Raw genomic sequence first — 26,486 nt, forward strand, 5'->3', positions numbered from 1 at the left:
AATTTTTATTATTTTTATTTTTTTTAATTTTTTTTAATCTTTGTTAATTCAAATGAAATATTTTTTATTTTTTCAAATAAAATATTTTTTATTTTTTTTAAATATCTTTTATTTATAAAAATAATGAATAAATTTTTAAAAATAATTTTTTAATATATTATTATTTATTATTAAAACATTAGTTAAATTTTGATTTTCATGAGAATGGAAAATCCATTCATATGGGGTATATAGGAATAGGTGATTTCCATTAATGGAATAATCCAATTTCCATTATCTGGTGATTTCAAATAAAACAAACACAAATAATGAGAATCATCCATTCCTATTTCTATTCTCCGCTTCTTTTTTGACAAAACAAGCGCCCTTGAGCGGCTGAGCCTAGGATAGGCTCTAGCTCAAGTATTGTTGGAATTTTCCAAAATAATGAAGTAGTATTTGTACAAAACTCAAATCCAGAAAAAAAAAAAAAAAATTTCGTTCCGAATTATTAAGAGATAGGGCATGAACAACAAATTCCAGGCTCCGCCACTATTTACATCCCCACCCACTCTAGCTGGAGAATGGATGGGAGTAAGATCTCCCGTTTACACCAAAACTGAGATTGTGAATGAGACATGAAGTGACACTTAGCCACCTCCTTGTTGAGTACCTCTCAATCTACATCATTGAAGATATTCACATAATTGAAGCTCATCTCACAAATCACAACCCATCATAAGTGTCCTACTTGAGGAGATCACAAAAAAGATTTGCTAATTCTTGTACAAATAAGAGTCAACTTAGAACAATGGTTAGTGTTTTGAATGAAATATTCACTAATCTTTCCTTCTAAACAAGATCAACAAAATAAATTACATCTTATCACTGTTTTGATCTGTACCATTTCAGAAAATAACAGAAAAAAATGAAATGCTTTCTTTGATAATTCAATAGTGAAACCAAACCATCTATACCTCCAACTCATGTACACAAATTAGAACAACTCAGTCCTTTATCCCACTTGGTGGTCAAGGACAAACTATTAAGGGATCATCATTTTCTTCTATTTTTTATATGCACCACCACATTCAATCATAAGCGGCAAACTAATCATATCAAGTATCACCTTTTTGTTTTCGTTTCTATACTTCGCATACTTGGTGACGATTGTGATCCGCCGCCTAATGCTGCGGCAGCAGATTCAACATGTGTTAGAAGATACTCGTATATCTTCTTTCTTAGCCGGTCGACGGTTTCTGAAGAAACATTCGGTGATTCTCCTTCGTCTTTGCTTGATCCGATCTCATCTAACCAGTCATTCACACTCTTCAGCTGAGTCAACATGCCTGCTATTTGACCGTTATCCGACAAAGTTGACGAATCTACGTCGGCATCCAAGAATCTCTCCACAAATCCAAGGAACCAATCTTGGGACTCCATCCGTAACATTTCAGCCAAGTCTACGGCCTCGTCGAGGCCGTTTCCTCTAATCCACTCGGGGATAGGTTGCGGCTGCATTTTCTGACTATTGGTAGAGTTATCCCCTGATTTACGGAAAGCTCCTGTTGCTACAAGCTTGGACCCAATCACTGGACGGTTTTTCACCTGAGTTTTTGTTGCCGCATTTTTTGAAGAATTTTCAAGGACTAAAATGGGTTGATTACCACCACAGGAAGACTTTTGGCCTTGAGTAGGAGCTGAAGAAGTTTCTTTGGTAAATACAGAAAAGGATGAGAGATTGGTAGCCAATGCAGCTTGGAACCAAGAGGCTGCATGTTTACGTCTATCTGATGTGATCTTCAGTACTTCTTCAGATGGGTTGACATCGGAATCTGGAGATGAACCAGCGGGAATAATTTTAGACAGAGAGTCCGCAACTGTGCGAGCATTGTTCAAGCTTGAATGGAGGGTCAAGAACTGCTCCACTGCAGGTTGTGGGTTATCTTCTTTAGCAGAGGAAGTTAGCTCAGAGTATACACTGTAAGAATGAAGAGGGAAAAGAAATTTAATCATGTTGTAGAAAGTACAAAATCGGCATATTATGATTAAATAATAAATTATATGACATGTCAAGATTATTTTGGTTCCCAAATGCAAACAAGCAAATGACACGTTCATCTCATTTTGGCCATCATCTTAGAACATGAAGGCGCAATGCCATATGAGAACAAAAGTTATCACAAAACTTGACATTAATGCTGCTAGTAAGCCACAATACTTGATACAGCTCTTTAGGGGTCGCATCTTCTTGTTTAAATGCAAATTTTCACAATTATTTTGCATAAATTCTAAAAATAAGAAGAAAATCATATATAGGAGTAGATGTTAAAGAATATTGTTGAGACTACATCAATAAATAATTGTTCTTTACTACCCGTGTTTGACAAAAGGGTCAATCGTACAAAACCCCCAAGAGTTCCAATTACCAATAATTTTCAACAAAAAATTATCGTCACTTATCCGTCCATACAATCAATTCCGATACATTTTTACAAATGCTGTAAAACTAGAGATATAAAACCTATTTTTTGTTAAACATGTTCAAACAAGAACTTTTAGGTTGACAAATCCCATAAAAATAATGATCTACAAAACAAATAAGTTCACTTTAGTTTGATCCATGATAATTGTGACTGCAACATGTGACAAAACCAAACTTCAATTGTAGCCTACTATTGAATAATAGGACTCTTAAATTTGTCTTTTTGTGAACATATGAGTGATTTGTATAGATTCCCTTTTTTGCCTGGAATTAAAATATTTTTAGGAATCTCTAAGGCTCTACATAATTTCAGCTCCCCTTAGCCATATAGTAGCTTAGTAATCTTTTAGCACAATCTCCTCCACTCCTACATAGTGTGAATATTCAAGGCAAATGAAGTACCAAACGTTTTTGTTCACCATTTACAGATTCACAATGCCGCATACATGCGGCTATAAACACATTCTCCTAGTGCACTAGATATAATATTAAGAGGGACGTCGTTGTCCATCTCCTAGTGCACTAGATTTAAAGCAACTGGCTCATCCTACACTAGAAGCAAGGAAAATATTCCATTTCAAATAAACGTGAAACCCAAGAGCGTCTAGTACCATGCTTCATAACGTTTTATACGTTGATGTAATTAGTATTATTCTTTATCTATAAAAGACACTTGAATTGGAGACAGACAGATTTTCTGTACTATAATTGATGAGCAAATACAGCATCCTCAACAAAGTGACACTCTTTTACGTAGTGTTTGGTTCATTCCTACTTTAGAATTCATTTCATTTTAAAATAAAATAAAATCTATAAATTATTTTTGTATTTGATATTCTAAAAAGTCAGTGCATAATCATATTTCTAATCAATTGAATATTATGTTTGAAGTAACTGTGATTTAGCTAAATATTTCATTTTGTCAAAATTGTCCCTTAAGAAGTATTATATTCATTACTTTTCTTTTAAAAGAATTATGATATTTTGTCATTAAAAGAAAGCTTCACTCTAAAATTTATTTGGAAATTCATCATTTTGTGAAAATTTGAATTAAGTATAACCAATTTCATAGCATTGAAAAAATAAATTCTAACTGACTGTAAAGTAAACCAAACACAAGTATTGTAAATTTCCAAATCAAGTCCTTAAAATATATTATATCAAAAACACTCTTAATTAAAAACCTTCTTAACTTGGCTCCATAATTTTTTAGGAAGCCAAACATTCACTCCTCATGTTTAATGAGTGAGAATGGCTCCTTAACCCAATTCTTGATGAATTTTATTAACTTTTAAGCTATTATGTGACGACATAATTTTTAAGGTAGAATAAAATAGGTTATTATCTATCTATTAAAATAGAGAGTGAAACGGGAAATATTGTGGGAATAGACACATTTTTCAAACAAATTAAACCAGAGAGTTGAATAACTTAGAATATATTATGGAGTAAATTAAAGAGTGTTGTTGAGGGTGCTATCAAAAAGTTAAAGCAAAGTAACTATATTCAATTTTTTTTTCTTTGATAATAACTAGGGTTAATTGCAAATTAATACACGTACTTTACCCTAATTGCAGGCACGAACTCTGAAACTTGGCAATTACCACGCCAACTTTCATTTTTTTGCAAATTGGTACACCGACCAATCATGCAACACGTGGTTGTATATTAAAATGTTATGTGTTCTTTTCTTTACAGTGTCTAGGGGAGTGAGTTAAGCCAATGCGTACAAATAGACAGACCAGGTTCATCCTTTTATGTTGAGGTCAGTGCAAGTCTGTCTATGATTAAGAGTCTAGGTGGTGTTGAAGCTGGCATCGGACATGTCTGCCGCTCATCGATCATCATATAAAAGAAGGAAAGTTGGAATCAAAATTGCTGAATTTCCTTGAGTATCGTGTAAACTAGAGTCTAGGTGTATAGGTAACACTTAAAGGGCGTAACAACGGAAGGTTCTCACCCTGTTCCCGACATTGTTCTCCGACGATGTGTCCATGTTAGTGTTTTTCTAGTTCGGTGTACCAATTTGCCAAAAAATGAAAGTTGTGGTAATGGCCAAGTTTTAAAGTTCGTGTTGTAATTGCAAATCAGGATAAAGTTCGTGTATTAATTTGCAATTAACCCTAATAACTATAGATAGATTTAGTTTGCCACTATTTTGCATCTTTTGAAATTTGCAGGTTCTCATCCATTATGACTCTATATTGCATTTATAGATTGATTATTACATAGGTTTTAAGAAAGCAAAAACTATTTCAAGCAAAAAATGGTCAAACAGAACTTCTTTTGCGCTTTCGAATTTATGTTCCTTGGATCATTCACAATTGCAGTTTCAGTGATTCAAAATTCATCCACAGAAAAAAGTATTCAGGAAACACTAAAACATCAGCAGTCCCTCGTATAATTAAAGTATTCCTCAACGTCAGAGTTCAGCAAAATAATGGTATTTGATATATAGTCTTAAATAAAAGTGAGTTATACTATAATGTGTCGGTGCCTAAAAGTCGTCTAGCTGACAAAGGCGTTATCGGAGCTGAGATTTAAATTAAAAAAAAAAATTGCAATGATGTACATGTTGGTGCCAGAAGGGTGTGTAACACATAATGGTCTGCTGTAGACAGTCGACGGACTGAAAATGCTTTCATTTCCTAGAAGTTATGAATTCTTCTAGTCCAACTACCAAAAAGTGGTGCTAAAGTATTTATCTTTTCTTGCCATGACCTAGAAATTAGATATGCTGCAATCTAACCAATAAATGGCTTTAATGCGAATTTGTTGCTTCCTCCATGTAAGCACTAAGCAACTCTGTTGCAATCACTAAGAAGCTAACAACATTAACCTATCATAGCAGCTGAAATAGATTCTATCCTTATGCCATAACCCGATTCACATTAATCCCAATAACAATGTCTTATGTGTTCCAGATTCAAACAGATGACTGAAGAACCAATGGGGTGTAAGAGTGGCTGAAGACTAAACAAAACACTGTGCAAACAAAAAGAAACCAGCGTATGTGTTGTTTGAATATCTTACCTTAGACATCGAAGTAAGCTCTCTGAAGCAGACGCCTCTTGCATAGCCTCTATTGCTGCCGTCTGTGCAGCATCTCTATGCTTCATAACTTCCTGAGATAACACATACATAAACGAAGATGTAAATGATAAGATAAGTAACTTAACATATCTCCAAGAAGGCAAGAAAAACATAAGTATTTGAAAGAAAAAATTTGACCAATTAAAAGAGTTCATTCCTCCAAATCATAGAGAACAATTTAACAGAACTGGTAGATGGAAAATACAAAGGTTCTGATTAAGGTGGGTTCATAGAAATTGACTGATTAGTGAATGCCTTGAACAAAAGAGAAGAAAAAAGCCTTATAAAATCCTGCAACTGCTGAGAGAAACAGCATTAAGGAGGCTATACCTTTCCAAGCTTAGCAAGAGAAAAAGGGAGCGAACTCCATGTAACATTTCCCTCAGTCAGTTTCCTACTATTAATTGGAACCTTGACCAAGTTTCCCGGGAAGCCATTATTAGCAAGGTCTCCTGATGATTTCTTCCCTATAGGTGTTCTCGGCTTATTTGACTTTTCTTGATCATCTGAATTTCCATTGGCAGTGACCTTCTTTGTAGATATTGAATTTCGGTTTTCCTCTTTAGAAAACTTGGCAGATAATTGGGACTTAGTATCTTCTTTAGATGTCGACCTCTCACTTGATGTGCTTTTTCTAGGAGCCTGCTAAATTTACTTAATCAGAATCAAAGCCAGTAATTGATGAAATGGATAATATACCAATTGGTTACAGCTATATCAAACTAATGAAGGAACATCTCATAGCATATTAACGCAGTAAGTTCATTACTCAGACCTATAATCCAATAGCATGAATTTTTTATCAATGAGTAACTACTACAAACACTGGAAAAGAATGACTAAAAATCAGGTTAAACATTGCATAGCCAACAAATATGACATTATCAATGAGTAACTACACAGACACTTTTATCAGATCTAAACGGATTAATAATTCATCGAATTCCGACTATCGGTAAATGCCAATACTTACAGAGCTACTCCGAACTTCAGTCTTCGGATCATATTTGGTAGGCCTCAATTTTGAATTATCCTTGCTCTTCACTTCCATATTCCCTTCCCAGCTCTTCCTTAAAGCTTTAGCTCCTAGCTCAAACCCGTGAACAATATTCTTGATGACCGGTACCCTCTTTGCAGTAGGACTTGCCCCGTGAACAGAATTCGCCTTTTCCACGACTCCCTTCTTATTTGATCCCTTGTCTAATCCTTTTACTTTTGCTTGCTGCTTAACCCCACTAGAAAATTTCTCAAACGATGTAGGAAGTGAATAACAACTTGTTGGTGATGAAGGAATTGATCTTGAACCTGATAATTTCACTTTTGCTAAACTCTCCTTTTTCAAGTCCAAATTAAGTGAAAATTTTGACAATTGAGACTTTGACCTACTCAAAGATGAGATTTTCTTATCTAACAAATCCTCCTTACTAGCATTCCCATTCAATCTAATCCCAACTGGTTTCTCCTTCACAGGCGTTTTAATTTTCGCTAAGTACTTCGAACCGGAACCCGAATTCGAATGATGATTATTATTAAGAAACCCAAGGGAATGAGTTGCTACAATATCCTCAGGGCTACCAACACAAGGGTGCCTCCCTGGAACAGGCCTAACACCAATAAGTATAGGGACAGGTGAGGCTGCTTCAAGCCTCTCAACATGAACAAACTGACCTAACTGAATCTTATCACTAAGAATTAAGTCATGATGCTCATCAGGCAAAGACACATAAGTAGCATGAGATGAATCTGATACCTTGAGATAAAACCCTTGATTTGGAAATAGCTCACCTCCTGCTAAAGCTGGTACAATACTCACAACTTGCAATAAAGATGATCTATGCTCACCAGCAACTTTCACATCTGTGTTCATATGTTGTAAAAGCTTGAGCAGCACACCAGGAACAAGATTTGCCATTTCTAAGCACCACACTTTCAATTTGCATCAGTTCAATATACCCACTTGCAGAATTTCTGTTTTATACATTAAAGTATTAAACTTTAGGCTAAGAAAACTAAAAAGCAAAGATTTTTTCAATACCCAGATTGTGAAATCAAAAACCCACAAAATATGGAGGATTCCAGCTTAGACCCAGATGATTTTTGTGACCAAAATACACAAACAAAAGGTTTAATCTTGACTCTAGAGAGAGAGAGAGACAAAAAATAGGCTCAAGATTCAGATTTGAAAATGATGTGAAAGCTAGCTTAATGAACTGAAAATTCTTTAACAAAAAATGACAAAAGAAAACAGAGCAACTAACATGCAAATGCATTAAGCTAACAAGGCACCAACGAAAGATTAGATTTTTAATTAATCAAGAATATAAACTAATCACACACTTAATATTTTTTCTAAGAAGGTTAATAATAAAAATGGAAGTAATAATAATGGGTACAGCTTGGACAGATAACAAGTGAAATGTACTAAAAACTCAACAACCCAGAAAAGAAAATGACTCTAAATCTGTAACTGATAATAGCATTTGGCAGTTTATGCAAAAACAAAACATTAGCAATTAATATGAAAAACCCAAAATAGGAAAGCCAACAAATTTCTTACTTGTACAGATGAATAAATTAAAAAAATCCAAATGGGTAACTAAAAAAACAATCTTTTTTTATTAAATCAAGAATGAGAATTTAGACAAATGCTTGTAACATGGGATCATATTATAATATTATTAGACATTAAAACTTGCAAGTAAAATGAAAAACAAAGAACTGAAAAGAATAATTGATGGCAGAATTGATAATAGAGAGAACACAATCCAGAATAGGTATGTCAGGGAGCTGACACAGACCTATAGATCACACATGCAACGATTTCAATGAGTACAAATAAAAGGGAGACCTGACCCACTTTAGGATTGGGTTACACAACTCAACTGGTTTAAAACTAGTTTGTGATATTTGTTTTGAAAAAAATGATAAAAATAATAATGGAAATTGAGTTGGTTTTGGGTAGGATAATGAAGACAAGGAAGAGATGAAGAGGAATGAATCTTGAGTGAGAATTTATTTGAAAACAAACAAATATAACTCACTTCCTTTCAATTTTTACACTTCCATTTATAATTTATGTTCCCCAAAAAAATTTGGAATCTTTTACTTGGACCTTTCGATTTAATATCTGGATTCTCAAAATTTATGTTTTAGATGTAAAATATTCTCAAACAAAATTCAATCATTATCATTTAAAAATGTTTTGTTTATGTAAAATATTCATTTTTTATTAAATAAATTATTCAGACATTTTGTTAATATAATTTATGGTTTTAATTTTTTTATTTGAAAATCGAACGACTATATTTTTTTATTTCTATTTCTATTAACATTTTGCCTATTTTATTTATTTATAATGTTTGTCAACTAAATTAAAAAAATAAATAATACTCCCTCCGTCCCAATAGAGTTGTCCACTTTGAAAAAAAAAAATTGTCCCAAAATATTTGTCCACTTTCAAAAAGTAACTAACTTTTACACTTAATTTTTCTATATTACCCCTATTTAAAATCCACTAATGAGTAAATTGAAAGTAAATTGCAAGTGGGCCCTATATTAAATAGGGGTATGACAAGAAAAGTAAGTAAAAATTCACAAAACCCACAAACAATAATTGTTTTTCTTAAACTGTGTGATAAAGGCAAAGTGGACAACTCTATTGGGACGGAGGGAGTATAATTTTTAAATTTATTTTTGATGCATTGTATGCTCCACTCAACGGTCATGATATGCAAAACAAGGTAAATAGTTACCGAATGGTGGTTGTCCGATTAACTCTTTGATACGTAAGTCAGTTTAGACTTTAAATGGAAGAAGTAGTCTTATTATATGTGTGTGTACAAGCCAACTTTTTTTATAATATTGAGGTCTAACCTAATAGAGTTCTAGAAAGAAAGTTATTCTTTAAGAAAGTAGGATCGAAATAGGAATGAGATTCCTGCTTTACAACGTGATCTTATATCATTTCCTATTTAAGAAAGAATTCTAAATATAAATGTCTTTCTATTTTGGATTTTATTTCCGTCTAGGAGTCTATTTTTGATAAATATAGAAGATCTTATCTTACATATTCTCTCCGAGATTATTGTATTATAGTTGACTTTAATTCGATCTCTTAGCAAAAAATATATCTTTAGAGTTCGTTTTTTGAGCTTTGCCGACTTTTCAAGGCGTCGCGACCCAAATTATTGAGGCGAAACTGGCGCTAGGGAACGAGAGTGATAGCTCTGGAACCCATAGCAAGCCTAAAACCACTATGAATTTTTCGTGAATTAAATATATTATTCTATATAAAACGTTTTCAGAAAATCCTTTTAGACATTATCATTATACGTATCAAAATATTTGAATTACTTTTCGAAAACCATAGCGAATCATTATTATATATATATATATATATATATATATACTTTTATATCAAATTAGAGTTTCCCATTTAAATATACCGTTTGAATTTAAATCTTACATCTTATACAGACATCTACCGATTAGTGCAGCTCTACGAAGAAAACGTTCCTCGACATAGTCTTTTACTATTGTAGACTTCCGGAACAATAAAAGGAAGTCCGTCCTACAAAATGTTTTAACCTGAAAGAAAGATTGTGAGGGGTCAGTATAAGTGAATATACTGAGTGAGTTCATACGTTTACTAATAAGTATTCATATAAAACATAAAATAATGCAATAACATTCAAATCTCGTGCAGCCAAGTACAAGATCCGATTAAAACCCTAATCCTCGAACATGCTAAACGTATGTAGTCAGAGGAAAACTTATCCAATAGTCCGACCCGGGAGTATTCACACTCTACCACGTCAGTCGCGACAAATCTCTTAATTCCAATGGTGGGTCCAACCCACTGGTAGGTCCAACCTACTAGATACGGGACTCAGGTTACATTGTAACCGAGTTCACTCTCGTATCGCATTCGTATATCCAACTTCGAAATTCGTGTTCTTAATCGTATTCACAGCCGTATCAAATTTAAAATTGGTGATCACGCAGTCCTATTGCCGCTCAATAGGTAGCACGTTCTATCGGATCAATACTGGTTTCAAATCAAGCGTATATGCGATTCATATAAAGATTTCGCACTATAAACATGCAAATCAAACGTAGAGCAATATAAAATAATTGCTTGAATAAATATTTTAAAAGTAATCTTGTATAAACTCACAGTGACCGCTTATCCATAAATACTCCGGTGCTCAGAAACGTCAAACTTCCCGAGCTCCTGGTCCAACGGCTTCTTGTCTCGCCGGATCTAAAACTATTTTAAAATAATTGACTCACATCAGAATCTTATTCTAAGATTGACTCTAGACTCGAGACACGACGCATTACTCTTATCGATTATCGTGCTTCTCACGTGCATCACAATAAACGGTTTCTACTCGTTTACGGATCGAATATCACTTTTAAATAAATTCTCTTTTAACCTCGTTAGGTTAATTAGCTCAAATACATTGCTAGTCAATCGGTTTCAATCTCGATACGCGAGTATTAACGAATTTCCAAAATGTAACGATGGGTCAAACACTGTGCGAGCGCACGTCTCACTGTGCGTTCGCACAGTGGACTGTGCGTTCGCACACAGGACTGTGCGTTCGCACAGTTCCTGACTGTGCGTTCGCACAGTTCCTGACTGTGCGTTCGCACAGTCCCTCAAGACTGTGCGTTCGCACAGCACTGTGCGATCGCACAGTTTGACCGTGCGGCGTACAGCCGCGGGTTTTCACCCCGGCTCCGTTTCCGAAGTGCTTTCGATGTAAAAACGATCCTAACGCATCCAAAACGCTTAATCTATATTCAAAAAGCTATAATTCAATTCTAATATTGTTTAAAACGATATAATTGTTTCGTGGCCTAAAACTTTAACTCAATATAACTCCAAAAATATCCATTCAAACGGCAAAACGTCAAGCTTACCGTGATTACCCGTTGAAATCCGATCGATTCGAGCTATAGAACGTCGGAAATGGACGAGAAACGGAGATCGAGCGACGAACCGTAAAGGAATTTGACGAAGAAAGGAAAAGAAGATGAAATGGGATTCTGGATTCTTCATACCTTCATCTGATGAAGGTTTATATATATATTCGGCTAATGTACTCTTTTAATCCTTCATTTTTTTAACTTAAACCAATTCTCTATTAGACTTTCTATTATAACTTAATGATTAATTATTTCTTCTAATTCAATTACATACGTATTATTTATACCCAAATAGATAATACGACTCCAATATTATTATTTCCCATCAATGATCTTTTAATCGCTATTCTCGGGGCTTAATTGCCTAATTTACACTTTGGTCCTCGAACTTTTAAAAATTGCAATTTAGCCTATAATGCAACCGCGTCCAAATTTTAAAAGGTCTCCGATTGACTCGAGACTTTTACCATAAATTTTATAAAATATTTCGCGGACCTTGGCGAAATAATTATTATCTCGGAATTTATCTTTTATTTTATATAAATTCTCTAAATTATTTCTTTAATTCTCGCTAATCCGCTTAATAAATATTATTCTTTATTCCCGATATATAATTAAATTAAATTATTTTTAATTTAATTTATCGGAATTCATGACACGTGGAACGACTTAATTATTCTAAAATATTTAGGGTATTACACAAGGACTCGGTCAATATCTTATTTAGACGAAGTCCGTATGAGCATGCTTTTAGGCAGGCGAATCTCTTAGGATTCGGCTGTGCCGATGCGTATCGTTAGTTACGTCTAGACGAGTTATGAGGTAGATTTCGTTGACCAAACTTTTACATGACTCGATTTATTATTATGGTCTTGATAAAATACGTTTCCATCATTACCCTCGTAGGTAAGCTAATGTAGGAGTATTTATGCTCGTGTTAAATTTTTAGATTGTGCGTCTTTTTATTTATTTAAGGCGAGTCTTTTCAGATGCGGACGATTTTTTGCAGACCCTATCTCTCTGTATTTTTTAGACACGTGTCGGCAAAGGGCTCTCGATCTGTGACATATGTGAATGCACTTGTCACGTGTTATCTTTTGTAGGATATCGATTTTTTGATTTTATAGCCGTAATCCTTATTTTCTTTTGGGATTCGTGTTTTAGTATTTTTATGTGTCCTCTTCCTCTTTTCTTCCTTACTTCATTTCTACAATTTATCAAGAGCTTTCAGCGATTTTGTTTTTCCAGTTTCTTTGTTCTTCAAGCTTTCTCGTTTTTCTTGTTTTTGAGTCGCTTACTATTTCTCCCTCGACCCATTCTCCTTGATTTCCGGGTGTTTTACATTTTTTGTCTTTTAATTGATTTTTAGGTTTGTTCTTGGTGTTCTTTTAAAAAAAATTCTCAATTTTATGGCATTCGATCCATTAGGGCTTCAATTTGTCTTCGTTTACTTGTTTTTCCCTTTTCTCCCTCCAAATATCTCAAATTATCTAGTGAGGGAAAGACAAAAAAACCTAGTGATAGTATAGAGGACACCATTGGTGTCCTTTCGCATGAAGATATTGTTAATATTACCGTCGTTTATGGGATTATGGAGGATTTCGCCCTTAGGTAACCCTCTTTCTCGTTTAGAGCTCATTAGGTTCTGAAGAGTATTAACAAGATAGTTTTCTTTAAGGAATATTTTGTTGTCGGGCTTAGGCTTCCTTTAGAGTCTTTTGTTAAAGAGGTCATTTTTTTCTTTGGGGATTCCGCCCTTCACCCGAACGCCATTTGAGTCCTTATTTATTTTATTGAATCTTGTAGGGCTCGGGGGCGACTTTCTTCCATTAATATTTTTTTTATTTCTATGTGTTTTTCGCAACGAGTGGGTGAAATGTTTGTATATGTTGGTGGTAAGCCGGAAAAGTATTTATTTGATCTTCCGAATACTTTGAAAAAATGGACTCTAAAATTTTTCTGCATTGTTCATCCATCTGTTTCTACTCTAAAAACGAGGTTTTCTACTTCAAAATTTCTCTTTCTTTTTCCGCTTTGACTCAAGACGAGTCCGATTTTGCTTCTGCCTTGCTAGCGAATTGTAAGGCAGAGAAACTTAAATGAGCAAATTTGATAGAGAGCTATCTCATCCATCGGGTCGTGCCAGTGGCAGACTTCGATAATAGAGATGTTTTTTTTAGCCTTATTTATTACTTTTATTTGTAAAATGACCATTGATCTAAACACCATGCTTTCTAGTTTTGAAGTTAATATGTCAACTTCGCCGAGGTTCTTTCACAAGAAGTCTCGAAGGAGCTTGACTTTTACAAGGAGTTGGTTCCTGCTGAAGAAACAGCTCTTGGCAAGGATCCGGCTCATGAGCATATTCCTGATTCGACCCATCCCTCTTTGGTCGTCGGGGCGGAGTCTACAAAAAAACACACGAAATCAAGTAGAATATCGAAAAAAGCTTCTGTTTCAGGCGGCATGCCTAGCGTGGTGAGTTGGTTTGAGGCCTAGGATCCTCCTCGGCTTTCGAATCCTAATGTTCTTTGCGCTTTTAAGGAGAATTTAACCATAAGCAAGGATATCGGGCATCTCGACCTAGATTTCGATGAAGACCTTGTTCATTCCGCTTGTCTCATAAATCTTTTGGTAAGGTTTTGCTTGTTATCCTCTTTTTCTTTTGTGTTATGTTGTATTGATTTTCGTTTTCTTTATTCAGTCGGTCCAGACTATATTAGTCCTAGAGAGACATCGTCAATCTGTCGTCGATAAACTGGTAGAGTTGAAAAAATTACTTGTTGAGTCTGAATTCGAGAAGGCAAAGCTTCAAGGTTTGACGAATGAGCGTAAGGCTCTGATTCTTTAATTGAAGTCTTCAGTTTTTTGATTGGAGAAGAAGATTGGAACTTTGGAGATTCGTCTCCAAACTCTTACTAACAAGATCGACTCCTTGAAAGCTTCGTCTGCTTCTTTGGTTTCAGAGCAGGATCTTTTGAAGTTCGACATGGGGAAACTTCAGCTTTTGTTAAAGGAAACCGGGTCTTTTTATTCAGCGATGATGACTGAATATTGATTGGCTATTGGGGATAGGCTTCGGGTGGATAACCCCAATGTCGATCTTTCATGAGTTAACTGATTGAATCCCAAAGACTTGGCCCCGATCGTTTAGGCGAAGTTGACAGAGAAAGCGAACAGTTCGAAGACTTTATAATTCATTTTTTCTTTTTTAGGCGAATTAATTTTGCATGTATAACACTATTTATCTAATGAAAATATCTTTCTATATTTTTTATCTTATTTTTCCTGAGTTATTCTAAACTCGAGGTTATGTGGAGTTAGTCTATACTCGCTTATTGTTTGTTTCTTAGAGTTAATCTAAATTTTGAGATTTGTAGGAGTTAATCTAAGCTCGCTTATTATTTGTTTGTCAGAGTTAGTCTAAACTTTGAGATTTGTAGGAGTTAATCTAAACTCTTTTCTTATTGCTTTTAGAGTTGAACTCTTTAATTTTAAGATCGCTCTTAATGTTGGCGATATATCGACTTTTGATAAGTATGGTTTGATTTTGGGGGCAATATTCTTTATTGATAAGTAAAAAATGTACATGTTATTTGAAGTACAATATCTACTAATAATATCTCCTCATATGCTCAACGTTCTAGTACCTTGGTACCGATAATCCCTCGAAGGCTTTTAGCTTGAAAGCCATTTTTTTGTTGTACCTTTGACCACGTATGGTCCTTCCCACTTGGGATAGAGTTTCTTGACTCTAGCGTTTCCTCTTCGAATTTCTGCATTTCTTAAGACTAAATACCCTATCTGGAATTCTTTTGGTTTAACTTTCTTGTTGTGGTACCGAATAACCTATTGCTTGTAGGGTTCGGGTCAGATTATTGCTTGATTTCTTCTTTCCTCAAGTAAATCGAGACATAGTCTTATTTTTGTTTCATTTGATGATTCTTCCATATAGTTTACTCTTAAGTTCGACATTTTCTACTGGAATCACAACTTTTATTATGTAGGCGAGTCAAAATGGCATCTCACTCGTTCCTTTTCTTGGTGTGGTTTTGTATGCACATAGGACACTAAACAGTTCCTTCGCCCAATTTTGTTTTACTTCATCTATCCTTTTTCTGATCTCTTGCACCGGGGTTCGGTTGGTAACTTCCGTCATACCATTGGTTTGAGGATGCGCCACAGATGTGAAACTCAGATTTATTCATGTTCTTAGAAAACTATCACTATGTAAAATAAATTTGGAACAATCAACAATTTAAGCGAATTTATCTGTAGTAATCAAGTTAACTAGAGATGTGTTTTTGGAGCACTAATTTGAAAGCTTTGGATGTAAAGGAACCAATTGTTGTTTGGTGAAATTGTCCTTTATAGTGCGAAAATTGTACAATGATATTGACAATCGAATAAGATAAATCCAAAAAACATAAAAAAAGAAGGCGATCTTTAATCAAAATTTTCAACTTAAAAAATATGTAATAATCCGTCGGCAACCTCCTCCCCCTAAGTCGACAAAAATCAACTCGATAACACATTTAGTTCAGCTAGTAGAATCGTGAAAGTTGGAGGTTTGGTTAAAGATAGATACGAATAATGGATAAGAAGTTTTTTTAATGATTGTCGTTAAAAACATGGTAAATTAATGTTGAATTATGTTGAGTGTTGTATGATCTTCTTCTAAAATGGAAATTGGGTCTAAGAACAATCATTCTTGAGGTAATAAGATTATGGCATAAAAGATTAACAGCTCCTCTTCAGCCATAACTCAAATATTATAATAGTGATTTGATCCTTAATTATGAGAAATTGGAAAGTTAAAAACAATTACGGTTATTTTGTGCATAATAATATTGATCGTACTTTTTTGCACTCTTTTCTATCTAGAAAACTATCCTTCTTTCTCTTTGAAAATCCATACATAAATTTTCTTTTTTTATTATTTAAAAGAAATATTTTCATTTTTTGGCCGGAAAAGTCACAGAAGGTATACAACTATTTCTAATAATATAAAATAAAATAAAATATGCAAATAATTAAATGCAAAGTTGCAAATCGTCTTATTAATAAAATAAAATTACATCTATTTAAATACCACAAAAATCAAATTCTCAAATCCTTCTTATAAAAAAGATAAATAAATTTTCCTTAAAAAGAGATCAAACAACCTTTTATAAACAAAGAATAAATATTGCTAAAAAGACAAATAACAAAATAAAATTTCTATATTTCATAAATAATTTTATTTTTACTGTTAAAAATGACTTGATTTACCTTTAATTTTTGATTCACATATAAAATTAAATTTACCATATTTATCATTGATATATTTTAACCAATGAAAACAAGCAAAGACGAAAAGAATTTTAACTATTTATTATATATTTAATGCAACTAAAGATATCACTATTAAAGAAAAAGAGAAGAGAAATATAGAATATACAAATGTATTAAGAAGTCCCGTTATAATCCGGGTTTTACTATTCGCCACCCCTAATTACTTGACACCGCCCCTAAAAAATCTTTTTGCCCTTCTTTAAAGAAAAAAAAGACTCCCAGTCACATTCGAATACGTCGATTAAAATGACGGATAACGATTACAATTCGTCGGGTAACTAGTATCGATATTCCACAACAAGTTTTTCCGGATTTTCCGACATTAAATCAAAATTTTTAATTAACTCTTCAAGTGGGCAGACGCCCCCAGGTGGCGTCGGCCCAGATGACAAACGTCCTGGGAAGGCGTCTGTCCCCATGGGGCCGACGCCAATGGGAGATGTCGCAGAAGGACGTTTTTCTCAGAACAGAGGTGTCCTTTTGGCACGTCTCTCCTCTGGGGAGACGTTATTCTAGGACGTTTCCCCAGCTTGACGTCCAAACGCCAACCAAATATTTCCGGTTGGTGTCAGCCAGGAGGACTGACGTCCGGCCAGAATTTTTTTAAAAAAAAAATGAAAAAACATCAATATGGTAAAAAAAATTAAAATCGAATGCTTACCGGCGGTTTCCGACCTCTATCTCGTCCAGAATTCGATATTTACACTATAAAATATGATTTTTGTTTGATAAATTTGATTAAATTTAGAGAATTTGTTTTTTCTTTATAAAAAAAGGTAAAATAGTAAAGTTAGGGGGCGGTGCATAGTAAAAAGAGGCAGTGTTTAGTAATCCATAATCCATTAAAACAATGATTAATATGATTATGCAAAGAATATTTAGCTCGTATGAAAATGCAAATGGGTGCATGTGCATAGTAGTGGGAATTGTTAGAAACAAGGTAATGGGGTGTCGGCTACCTGAAAAGGTGTCACATCCTCAAAAATTATGTATTGTATTTTTTTAAATTTTTTTATTTAAATTCAATAATACATTTTTTGATAAGATTTTTTGATAATTTAATTTTTCTTTTCTTTATGATTAGATTAGGGCTTCATGTTTCACAATCACAATATCATGCATGTGGTAGATATTATAAGTGGACCCAAATAGCCTATTTTATTTATATGGCAAAGAAAAACCTATACATATGTTTTATTAAATATAAATTATCTCTACGTTTGGTGTCAATGACTTTTTAAAATTAAAGGGGTAAAATATCTAAATTAAAAGTTTTTTTATATTTAAAATTACGAGTTTGACTTTATTTGGTCTTTCATTCCAAATTCAAAAGGAAAAATAAACCTTTGCTAAATGTTTTATAGAACTTCTATTTTTATGAATATTATATTTAGAACGAATTATTCCGAGACAAGCCAAATATATCGCAATTTACAATTATATTTCTCATGTTTAAAAATTAAATAATATAATATTTTATTTTTATCTTTTTCAACAGTTTAATTCTTTTATCCATTTTCGGTGTTAGTTAACTAAATTAAAGGACTGCACTAAAAAATAAATTTTAGTTTAATTTTTACCTTTATATTTTTAACATGTCTAGATAAAAATCATATTATTATGATATTCAGTAAGTTAACGGCTTCATTATATTTTTTAATATTTATTAATGTATTAATATTTTGAAAAATAAATTAATTTAAATTTTTTAAGTTTTAAAAACTAAATATAAAAAATTAAAGGCTTAATTGCAAAAAATCACTAATTTCACGTGTTTTTGGTATTTAACATAATCTTTTAATTTTGACTACATGAACTTTTAAATTTTTACAATTAATAACACCGGCACCGTTTTGGATGTAAAATGACACTATTTTTCAAAAGAAACATACACATGGTTGCAAAAAATTATAAAGTTCATGTTAAATACGCTAAAATTAAAAGATTATATTATATACCAAAAACACGCGAAAGTTGGTGATTTTTGGTGCATTTAAGACTAAATTAAATTCATCAAGCCATTCAATTTTCTAAATTTATAATTTTTATGATAAATAAGTTTAATGATTAATTTAAAATTTTTTGATTAATTTGTTTTTAATTTATTTGACTAACACTAAAAATAGATGGAAAGAATAAATGATTGACAAAAATAACAATAAAAGACTATATCATTTAATTTTTAAATAAAAAAATAAAAATAAAAATTATAACATACGTGAGAGACTTTGATAATAATTTACTCGTATGTTTACTATTCTTCAATAAAAATACATTTGCTTAGTAAGAGAACTGTATAGTGTCTTCTAAATGTATAAACTTTGATACAAAATTTATACAAATCCTTAATTAAAGGTTTTTTTGTTGGAATTCTTTGTTTCCTTCTGAACCGGTGAATGAGACCTGCAAAACAGGGTCAAAATTAATCGGACGGTGGTTGTCCGATTAACTCTCCGATGCTAAAGTCAGTTTAGAGTTTTGAGCAGCGTTTTGAGTATATGAATGTAATTGTATTTCTAGGCATACCTCATGCTCCTTTTATAGTAAATGAATGCATACATTGTAGAGTTGTAGTAGGTAAGTGAATCCTACTTTATAGGGATTGACCCTGATTTAGCTTGATTTACCTTATTCAGACATGAGTCCTATTTAGGAACGTTTTCCTAAATAGTCTCATCTTCCTAAGATAGAGCTTATCTTTCCAAGTGGGAGATTGTGTCCAAATGGGAAGATAGTTCGAGATATCATAGTAGATCTGACGATCTGTCCGAATCCAGGATTAACACGCTTCAGGCGGATCCTAAGGGATTCGGTCTTCGTCTTATTGAATGATACATCGGCGGATCCTATGGATTCGGTCGTCTTCCTTATATATTCATATTTCTCGTTAGGAGTCTGGAAACACCTGAGAATGGATCTCCTGTGACTCGGCTCCATTACAACTAGTATAGGATTCGGTATCCATTATTAGTACCCCCCCCCCCCCCCCCGCGCAAGTGAGCTGAAGTATCGGGTACTCATGCCTTAGTAAATTTTGACTCTTTGGGAGTTGAGTGTTTTCATATTCTGGGCGAGTCGCTTCATATGTTGGCGAGTCTCTTTTCTTCTCTAGTAAGATTTTCTTTCTTGCCACGTGTCCCTATTTAGTGATTTGGTGTTATCATGTTCCTCGTATTTAAACTATTCATTTTTCTCTTTTCTTTTTTCATTTCCACTTATTTTCGAAAGTACTTCATTCTCTGATTATATTCTCCTGACTTTTTAGGATTATTTTGTTCTTCGTTTGCTCGTTGCTTTCCAATATTTGCTTTTCCATATTTCAGGTATGTTTCTTTTGTTTGTTTGTGCTTTGAAATTTAAAGCTATTTCTCTATTTTCTTCGATTTCTGTAAATGACATTCTGGAAATTATTTTGTTGTTCTTGGTGTTCTTCGATATTGTCCTTGTTTGATCTTTAGTTTTCATTTGTGTTTGTAATTTCCTGTTCTATGATGCCTCTTAGTCGAGCGGAAAATGCATGCACCGCCATGGCCATCACCAGATCGGGGCTCCGTAGGAACGAAGTCTTAGATATTTATTTTAAGTATAGTTTTCCTTTCGACTATAGAGTAATATTATCCAGTGCCGATATGGCTACTTATGAGTCCCCTGGTTCGTCTTGTAGAGCGATTATTTTTGAAGAACAATTTGCTGCTGGTCTTAGGTTCCCTTTAGATCCTTTAGTAGAAGTGTGTAGGGATTTAGGAGTTGTCTTAGGGCAGCTCTATCCTGGTACGATTAAGATAATACTTGCTTTCGTGGAAGCGTGTAGGCTTTGGGGTCATACCCCTTCTCTTAATGTCCTTCATTATTTCGTAGATTTTAGAAAGTGTGACGGTTGCTTCGTGTTTGCACTTGGTAGGAAAGGTCGATCCCGTATTTATCTGCCTTGTTTAAATAATCGCTGGCGGAGGCGATTCTTTATAGTGTATCATAACTTTGCTTTTCTTCATTTTCCGGATGGTTTTTCTACTCATCAAGTTCAAAACTATCCGTCTCCTTTAAATTTGTCCTAGTCCATCCTTTCTTTTGACTTGTCATTCCATAGTGTCTTTCAACGTCCTGTTTTAGACGTTTTGATTAGTAGTCATCTTCCATATCGATGGTTTCCTTTGGAGGATCCTTCTCGAGGCCTAGCGGATCTTCATTATTTCTTTCTTCAAGGTATATTTATTATTTTGAGTTTATTAGTGTTTTTTTTCCTTTTGTAGGATGTCTTCTTCTTCTGACGATTTGCTTTCCGGGTTTTAAGTAGATTTGGATATTACAATAGGCGGTCCTGAAATCCACATCGACGAGCCTGTTCCAGGAAATGAGGCTCAAGTTGCTGTAGTTCCTGCCGGGGTAGTGTTGCTTGCTGGTGACAGAGTAATCGTCATAGCAGACGGCGATGCGGTCGAAGAACCTTTAGGGGATGAGGCTGTTGTAGCTCCACTTCCCCCTCTAGCTCCAGTGAATATTCCGGAAGAAGCTAGGGAAGTAAATTCGGGCAAGGTGATTGTTATTGATTCAGAGGAGGTTTTATCGAGTCAAGACATTACAGATTCGTCGTCCAAGAAGCGGCGTCGAGTTAACGATGGATTTCCTTCAAGGGAGAGTCTTCCTAGAGGTTTTTCTTCTGCTCCTAGCTTGGTGCAGTGGGTTGAGGGTCATGGTCCAGCCAGCTTGCTGAATCCTCGGGTTCTAGCGGAATACATAAGGACTTTGGCGATTCCTGAAAGATATTACTTGGTTTTCCTCCAAGCCCGGGCAGGAGCTTTCGGACATTACTTGTTTTCATGGCTTCTCGGTAAGTTGATTGTTATTTAAGTAAACTGCTTTTTAGAGTCGCTTTCCGTCATATGTTTTTATGATTTGTTTTTCTTCGTGTTGGATGGTAGGCCCTTCAATCTGTTTTGGTGCTGAACGATCGTCGTCAATGTGCCGAGGAGGAATTCGAGCGTCTTTCTTCTCTTCTGGCGACTTCTGAGTCTGAGAGGGCGAAGCTGAAAGCTTCATTAGAAGAGCATGATTCGCTCCTGTCACGACTTAAGGCGCAAGATGCAATTAATGATCGCCAGGTCAAAGTGATTGAGAAGAAAACCGATGACCTGACTCAGGAGATTGAAGAGCTTATCCGGATCAATACTCTTGTTGGCAAAAAGTGAGATAAGCTGAGATCTGAGGTAGAGGGCCTTCATATTCGTCTTCTCGATACGAAGGCCTTTTATTCTGCTTTCATCAGCGAGTAACGTCTCGCTATCGGGAGAAAGCTTTTGGAGCAGAACCCAAACATTGATCTGTCTGGAGTCAACGGGTCGGATCCTCAAGCCATTGCTCGTGATCTTGTTGAGAAAATGTCGAAGGATCGCGTGAAATAGAATTTTGTTTTTGCTTTTTTTGTACGAGACAGTCTTGTTTTGTAATATTATTTTGTAATATCGATTTATGAATATATCCCTTTTTTTTCAATGTCGGATCGAATGTTTGCTTTTGTTTTTACTTCGTTATATTCCTCGGTGGGTTGTGTATTGAGTTTAATATTTTCCGAGTCGATGCTTGATTTAGAGTTAGTTTAAACTCTAAGGTTTAGTCTTTTTGTCTCGAGAGTTAATCTAAACTCTTGTTTTGGCAATTTTGCTTTGGTCGAGTTAATCTAAACTCTGTTTTGTAATTTTGCTTTGTTCGAGTTAATCTAAACTCTGTTTTGTAATTTTTCTTTGTTCGAGTTAATCTAAACTCTTTTGTGGCGGTTTGCCTTTTTTGAATTAGTCTAAACTCAATTTTTATTATTTTTCGTCTTTGGTTTAATCATTCATGATAAATGTTGATTTTCGTTTCTTTTGTGATTCTTCCGGGCAATCATATAGTAGGAATATTGAACTATATTGATCAAAAGACTGCATACAAAATATTAAAGATAGATGTGACGCCATCGGGTAAGACATAAAATCTTTACTAGCGATGGGTCATTTTTCCTCCCTATTCTTCCTTCTTCTCGGTCTTGTTTTCTTGGAGATCCACCACGGACTCGTTGTAGCATTTTTCTTAGCTATATTCTGATCTCCTCTCAGCATCACTTCTCCCTTTTCAGTTGGCATCTTCATGTTCAGTGCTCTTATGCTAGTCATTCCAGCTGAATCGTGAAGGAAAGGCCTTCCAAGGATGGCATTGTACGTTAGCTCCATATCAACTATGTTAAATAGTGACATAACCTTTTTGTTGATTCCTCTCTCCGGGCCGATTATTACTTCCAATGTGACTGCTCCTAGCAGATTGATGGAGGGGCCACCTAGTCCTGATAGCGGGATCGGGACTCGGCGCAACCTTGATGCGGTTCCTCCAAGCATCTTGTACGCCGCGTTTGTCATGAGATTCACTGCACTTCCTTCGTCAATTAGGATTCGCTCCATGTTCCAATTCTCAATGATAGTAGTCACCACCAGGGCATCATTATGGGGTGCTTTAACGTGCTCGTAGTCTTCAATATCAAAGATTACAAGTGGCATGTGGGTTTCTCCGATGTTCATCACTTCTTTTCTTTGCTTTCTTCTAATCGTTGAACTGCTATGTCCTCCTCCATTGATCATGTGTATGGTTCCCAATATTTTTGATGGGCGTTCGTCTTCTTTCTCTTTTCCTTTGTCATCTCTGCTTCTTTTTTCTCCTTTGTCGCTATTTTTCATTTTGTGGGCCACAAATTTCCTTAGTTCTCCTGTATCTACCATTCTCTCGATTTCGACTTTCAAATCTCTGCAACTGTCTGTTTCATGTCCGTAATCTTCGTGGAATTTGCAATATTTTCTTGTATCTCTTATTTCGGCTTTCATCTTTGGCGGCCATACTACGTTTTTGACGTTTTCTTTGATCCACATGAAGACGTTAGTTCAGCTGGTATTCGGTGTGAAGTTGCTTTTATCGTCTCGGGGGTCGTACCTAGGTTCGTACCTCGTTTGGGGGGCGAATTGCCTGCTCTCTTCTGGCCTTCCTCTTCTATCTTCAGATTTCGACTTCGGTTTTTCCTTGGATTTTTTTTCGACTCTTTTCCCTTTGCTTCTTTCCCGCGAATCTCCCTCCGGCCCTCGTCTAGCTCGAAGTATTTTTTGGCTATGCCCATTAGGTTCAAGAAAGTCGTGGGTTTATTAACCAGCAGCTTGTCTATTAGTTTGCCGAATCGCGTTCCTTCCCACAGTGCTTCGGTTGCCATGTCGACGTTCAGGTTATCGATTTTCATAGCTTGCTTGTTAAATCGCTCGATATAGCTTCTTAGCGTTTCTCCTTCTTCCTGAATGCATGACCTTAGGATGCTTGTGGTTGTTTTTGCTGGTATATTTGTGAGACTTCTGTTGAGAAACTTTGTCGATAGCGAGGCGAAGCTCTTCATAGATCCTGGTTTCAGCTTATTGTACCATCTTTGGGCGGTTCCTGTGAGAGTGGTTGGGAATACTCGGCATAGAATTGCACTTGATACTCTTAGTAGCCCCATGGTGGCTGTGAATCTGGAAGTATGATCTCACGGATCTCCTTCTCTATTGAACGTTGGCAAGACTGGTAGCTTCATGCTGTATGGAATCGTTTCCTCCATGATTTCAGGCGAAAGGGGTTATCCCTTCAGCCTGAGGTCGTCTATATCTAGCTCTTCCGATTTCAGTTTCTTGAGTGCCTTGGCTATCTTCTCCTCCAAATTTTCTTCCACTACGTATGTGGCTTTGCTCTTTTGGGGCGATTCTGAGGACTCGTCCTCCCCTTCTTGGTGTTTTTTCTTCGGCTGCTCTTTCCCTGTGTCTTTGTCCTGTCGTTTACTCTTGGGTGGGGCATCTTCTTTTTCTGTCTCCCTTCTCTCTTCTCTTTTCGAGTTTAGCCCGCTTCGGGCATCATCCTGGTTCTGCTCATTTCTGGGTGTTTCTCCGGGGGTTTGTTCGTCGGATTTTTCTTTTTCATTTTCTTGATTTTATGGGCATTCTTCGTCGCTCCTGTTCTCATTTTCTCGTTGGTTTCTATCGTTCCTTCCCTCGTTTCTTTCTTCGTTTCCTCCGTTCCTAGGTTCCCTTCTTCGGTCACTTCTTCCTCTGGTTGGCTCTTGTCGGCTAGGGTTTGCGTTTTCGGTTCTTCCACTTCTTCTTGTTGCTGTTGGACTGAAATTATCCCTTAGGATTTTCATTGTTTGTTCGTGCATGTCGTTTGTTCTTTTTGCTTCATTGGCCAATTTATCCAGGTTTTCCTGGACAGACTCTAACACTTTTTTCAACATCTCGTTGTACAGATCTTATGCTGCCATGCTTGGTGTTGCTTAATCATCAGTTCTCAGATTGAAAGCAATTGGGTTGTTTCCTCTCATCGGGTTAGTTTGGTACTGGGGGGGTTGAAAAAGAGGGTCCTCCGGTATCACTTCTCCCTCCGGAGCTGTGCAACCCATCTTCAGTGACGTTGATTATTTCCGGCGTGTTTTTTGGATCCATTGGTTGTTTGTCTTTCAGGTTCATTCCTTCAGAAGTCATCTTCTTAAATGAAATTTGTTTAAGTTCAGAAAAGCTCCTTCGAATTTGAAGTTGAGTTAAGCCTTTCCCATAGACGGCGCCAATTGATGGAGTCTGTTTTCTGAACCGGTGAATGAGACCTGTAAAACAGGGTAGAAGCTAACCGGACGGTGGTTGTCCGATTAACTCTCCGATGCTAAAGTCAGTTTAGAGCTTTGAGCAGCGTTTTGAGTATATGAATGTAATTGTGTTTCTAGGTATACCTAATGCTCTTTTTGTAATAGATGAATGCATACCTTGTAGAGTTGTAGTAGGTAAGTGAATCCTACTTTATAGGGATTGACCTTGATTTAGCGTGATCTACCTTATTCAGACATGAGTCCTATTTAGGAACGTCTTCCTAAATAGTCTCATCTTTCTAAGATAGAGCTTATCTTCCCAAGTTGGAGATTGTGTCCAAATGGAAATATACTTCGAGATACCATAGTAGATCTGGCGATCTGTCCGAATCCAGGATTAACACGCTTCGGGCGAGATCCTAAGGGATTCGGTCGTCGTCTTATTGAATGATACATCGGCAGATCCTATGGATTCGGCCGTTTTCCTTATATATTCATATTTCTCGCTAGGAGTCCAGAAACACCTGAGAATGGATCTCCTGTGACTCGGCTCCATTGTACCTAGTATAGGATTCGGTATCCATCAGTTTGTTAGAAAGTTTATTTTATCTGGATTTGAGTAAAATGCGAACCAATTTTCATACATTAAAATTAAAGATTAATTTTTTTCTTCGACGTTTTAGGTATTCTAAATTATAGCTATTTTTTTTTAAATTGACGGGTCCAATTAGCTTACGAAAATTTATATATGATCCAGTTTTCAAGGACAAAAATAAAAATTAAATAATATCAATTTTAACCGGTCTGGCCAAAATTCGAATTGATTAAACCGATAATTTTATTTTCTCCTAAAATATAAAAATTAACAAAAAGTGAGGGAAAAAAATTAACAAATCAATCGAACTAAATTTTTAATCCCGGCCTCAAAATTCAAAAAAAAAAATAACTAGACAATCGGCTTGATATATAAAGGGATTATTTTATAGTTCGATTTGATTTTGCATATAAAAATAAAGTTAAATTTTAATACACCAAATCAACTTAACC

General features: G+C 35.1%; 2 protein-coding genes across 3 annotated transcripts; both read right to left on the reverse strand.

The window, feature by feature from the left end:
* Positions 1-739: 739 nt before the first annotated feature.
* On the reverse strand, positions 740-8,589 carry LOC126663608 (uncharacterized). Of its 2 annotated transcripts, none has more exons than XM_050356437.2 (4): positions 6,531-8,589; positions 5,888-6,202; positions 5,498-5,589; positions 740-1,960 (listed from the first exon to the last, which is right to left on the reverse strand). In XM_050356437.2, exons 1-4 carry the CDS (start codon positions 7,467-7,469, stop codon positions 1,105-1,107), a joined length of 2,202 nt encoding a protein of 733 aa, XP_050212394.1. In that variant the 5' UTR covers positions 7,470-8,589; the 3' UTR covers positions 740-1,104. The 2 variants fall into 2 exon arrangements, with proteins under 2 accessions (XP_050212394.1, XP_050212396.1); XM_050356439.2 differs by having other exon boundaries at positions 5,888-6,199; positions 6,531-8,586.
* A 15,857-nt stretch (positions 8,590-24,446) lies between these two features.
* LOC126671621 (uncharacterized) lies at positions 24,447-25,094 on the reverse strand. The gene is made up of 2 exons (XM_050365406.1): positions 24,905-25,094; positions 24,447-24,787 (listed from the first exon to the last, which is right to left on the reverse strand). The coding sequence occupies exons 1-2, from the start codon at positions 25,092-25,094 to the stop codon at positions 24,447-24,449; spliced, it is 531 nt and encodes a 176-aa protein (XP_050221363.1).
* Positions 25,095-26,486: the final 1,392 nt, after the last annotated feature.

This window comes from Mercurialis annua, linkage group LG1-X, assembly GCF_937616625.2.
Source record: "Mercurialis annua linkage group LG1-X, ddMerAnnu1.2, whole genome shotgun sequence".
Lineage (NCBI taxonomy): Eukaryota > Viridiplantae > Streptophyta > Magnoliopsida > Malpighiales > Euphorbiaceae > Mercurialis > Mercurialis annua.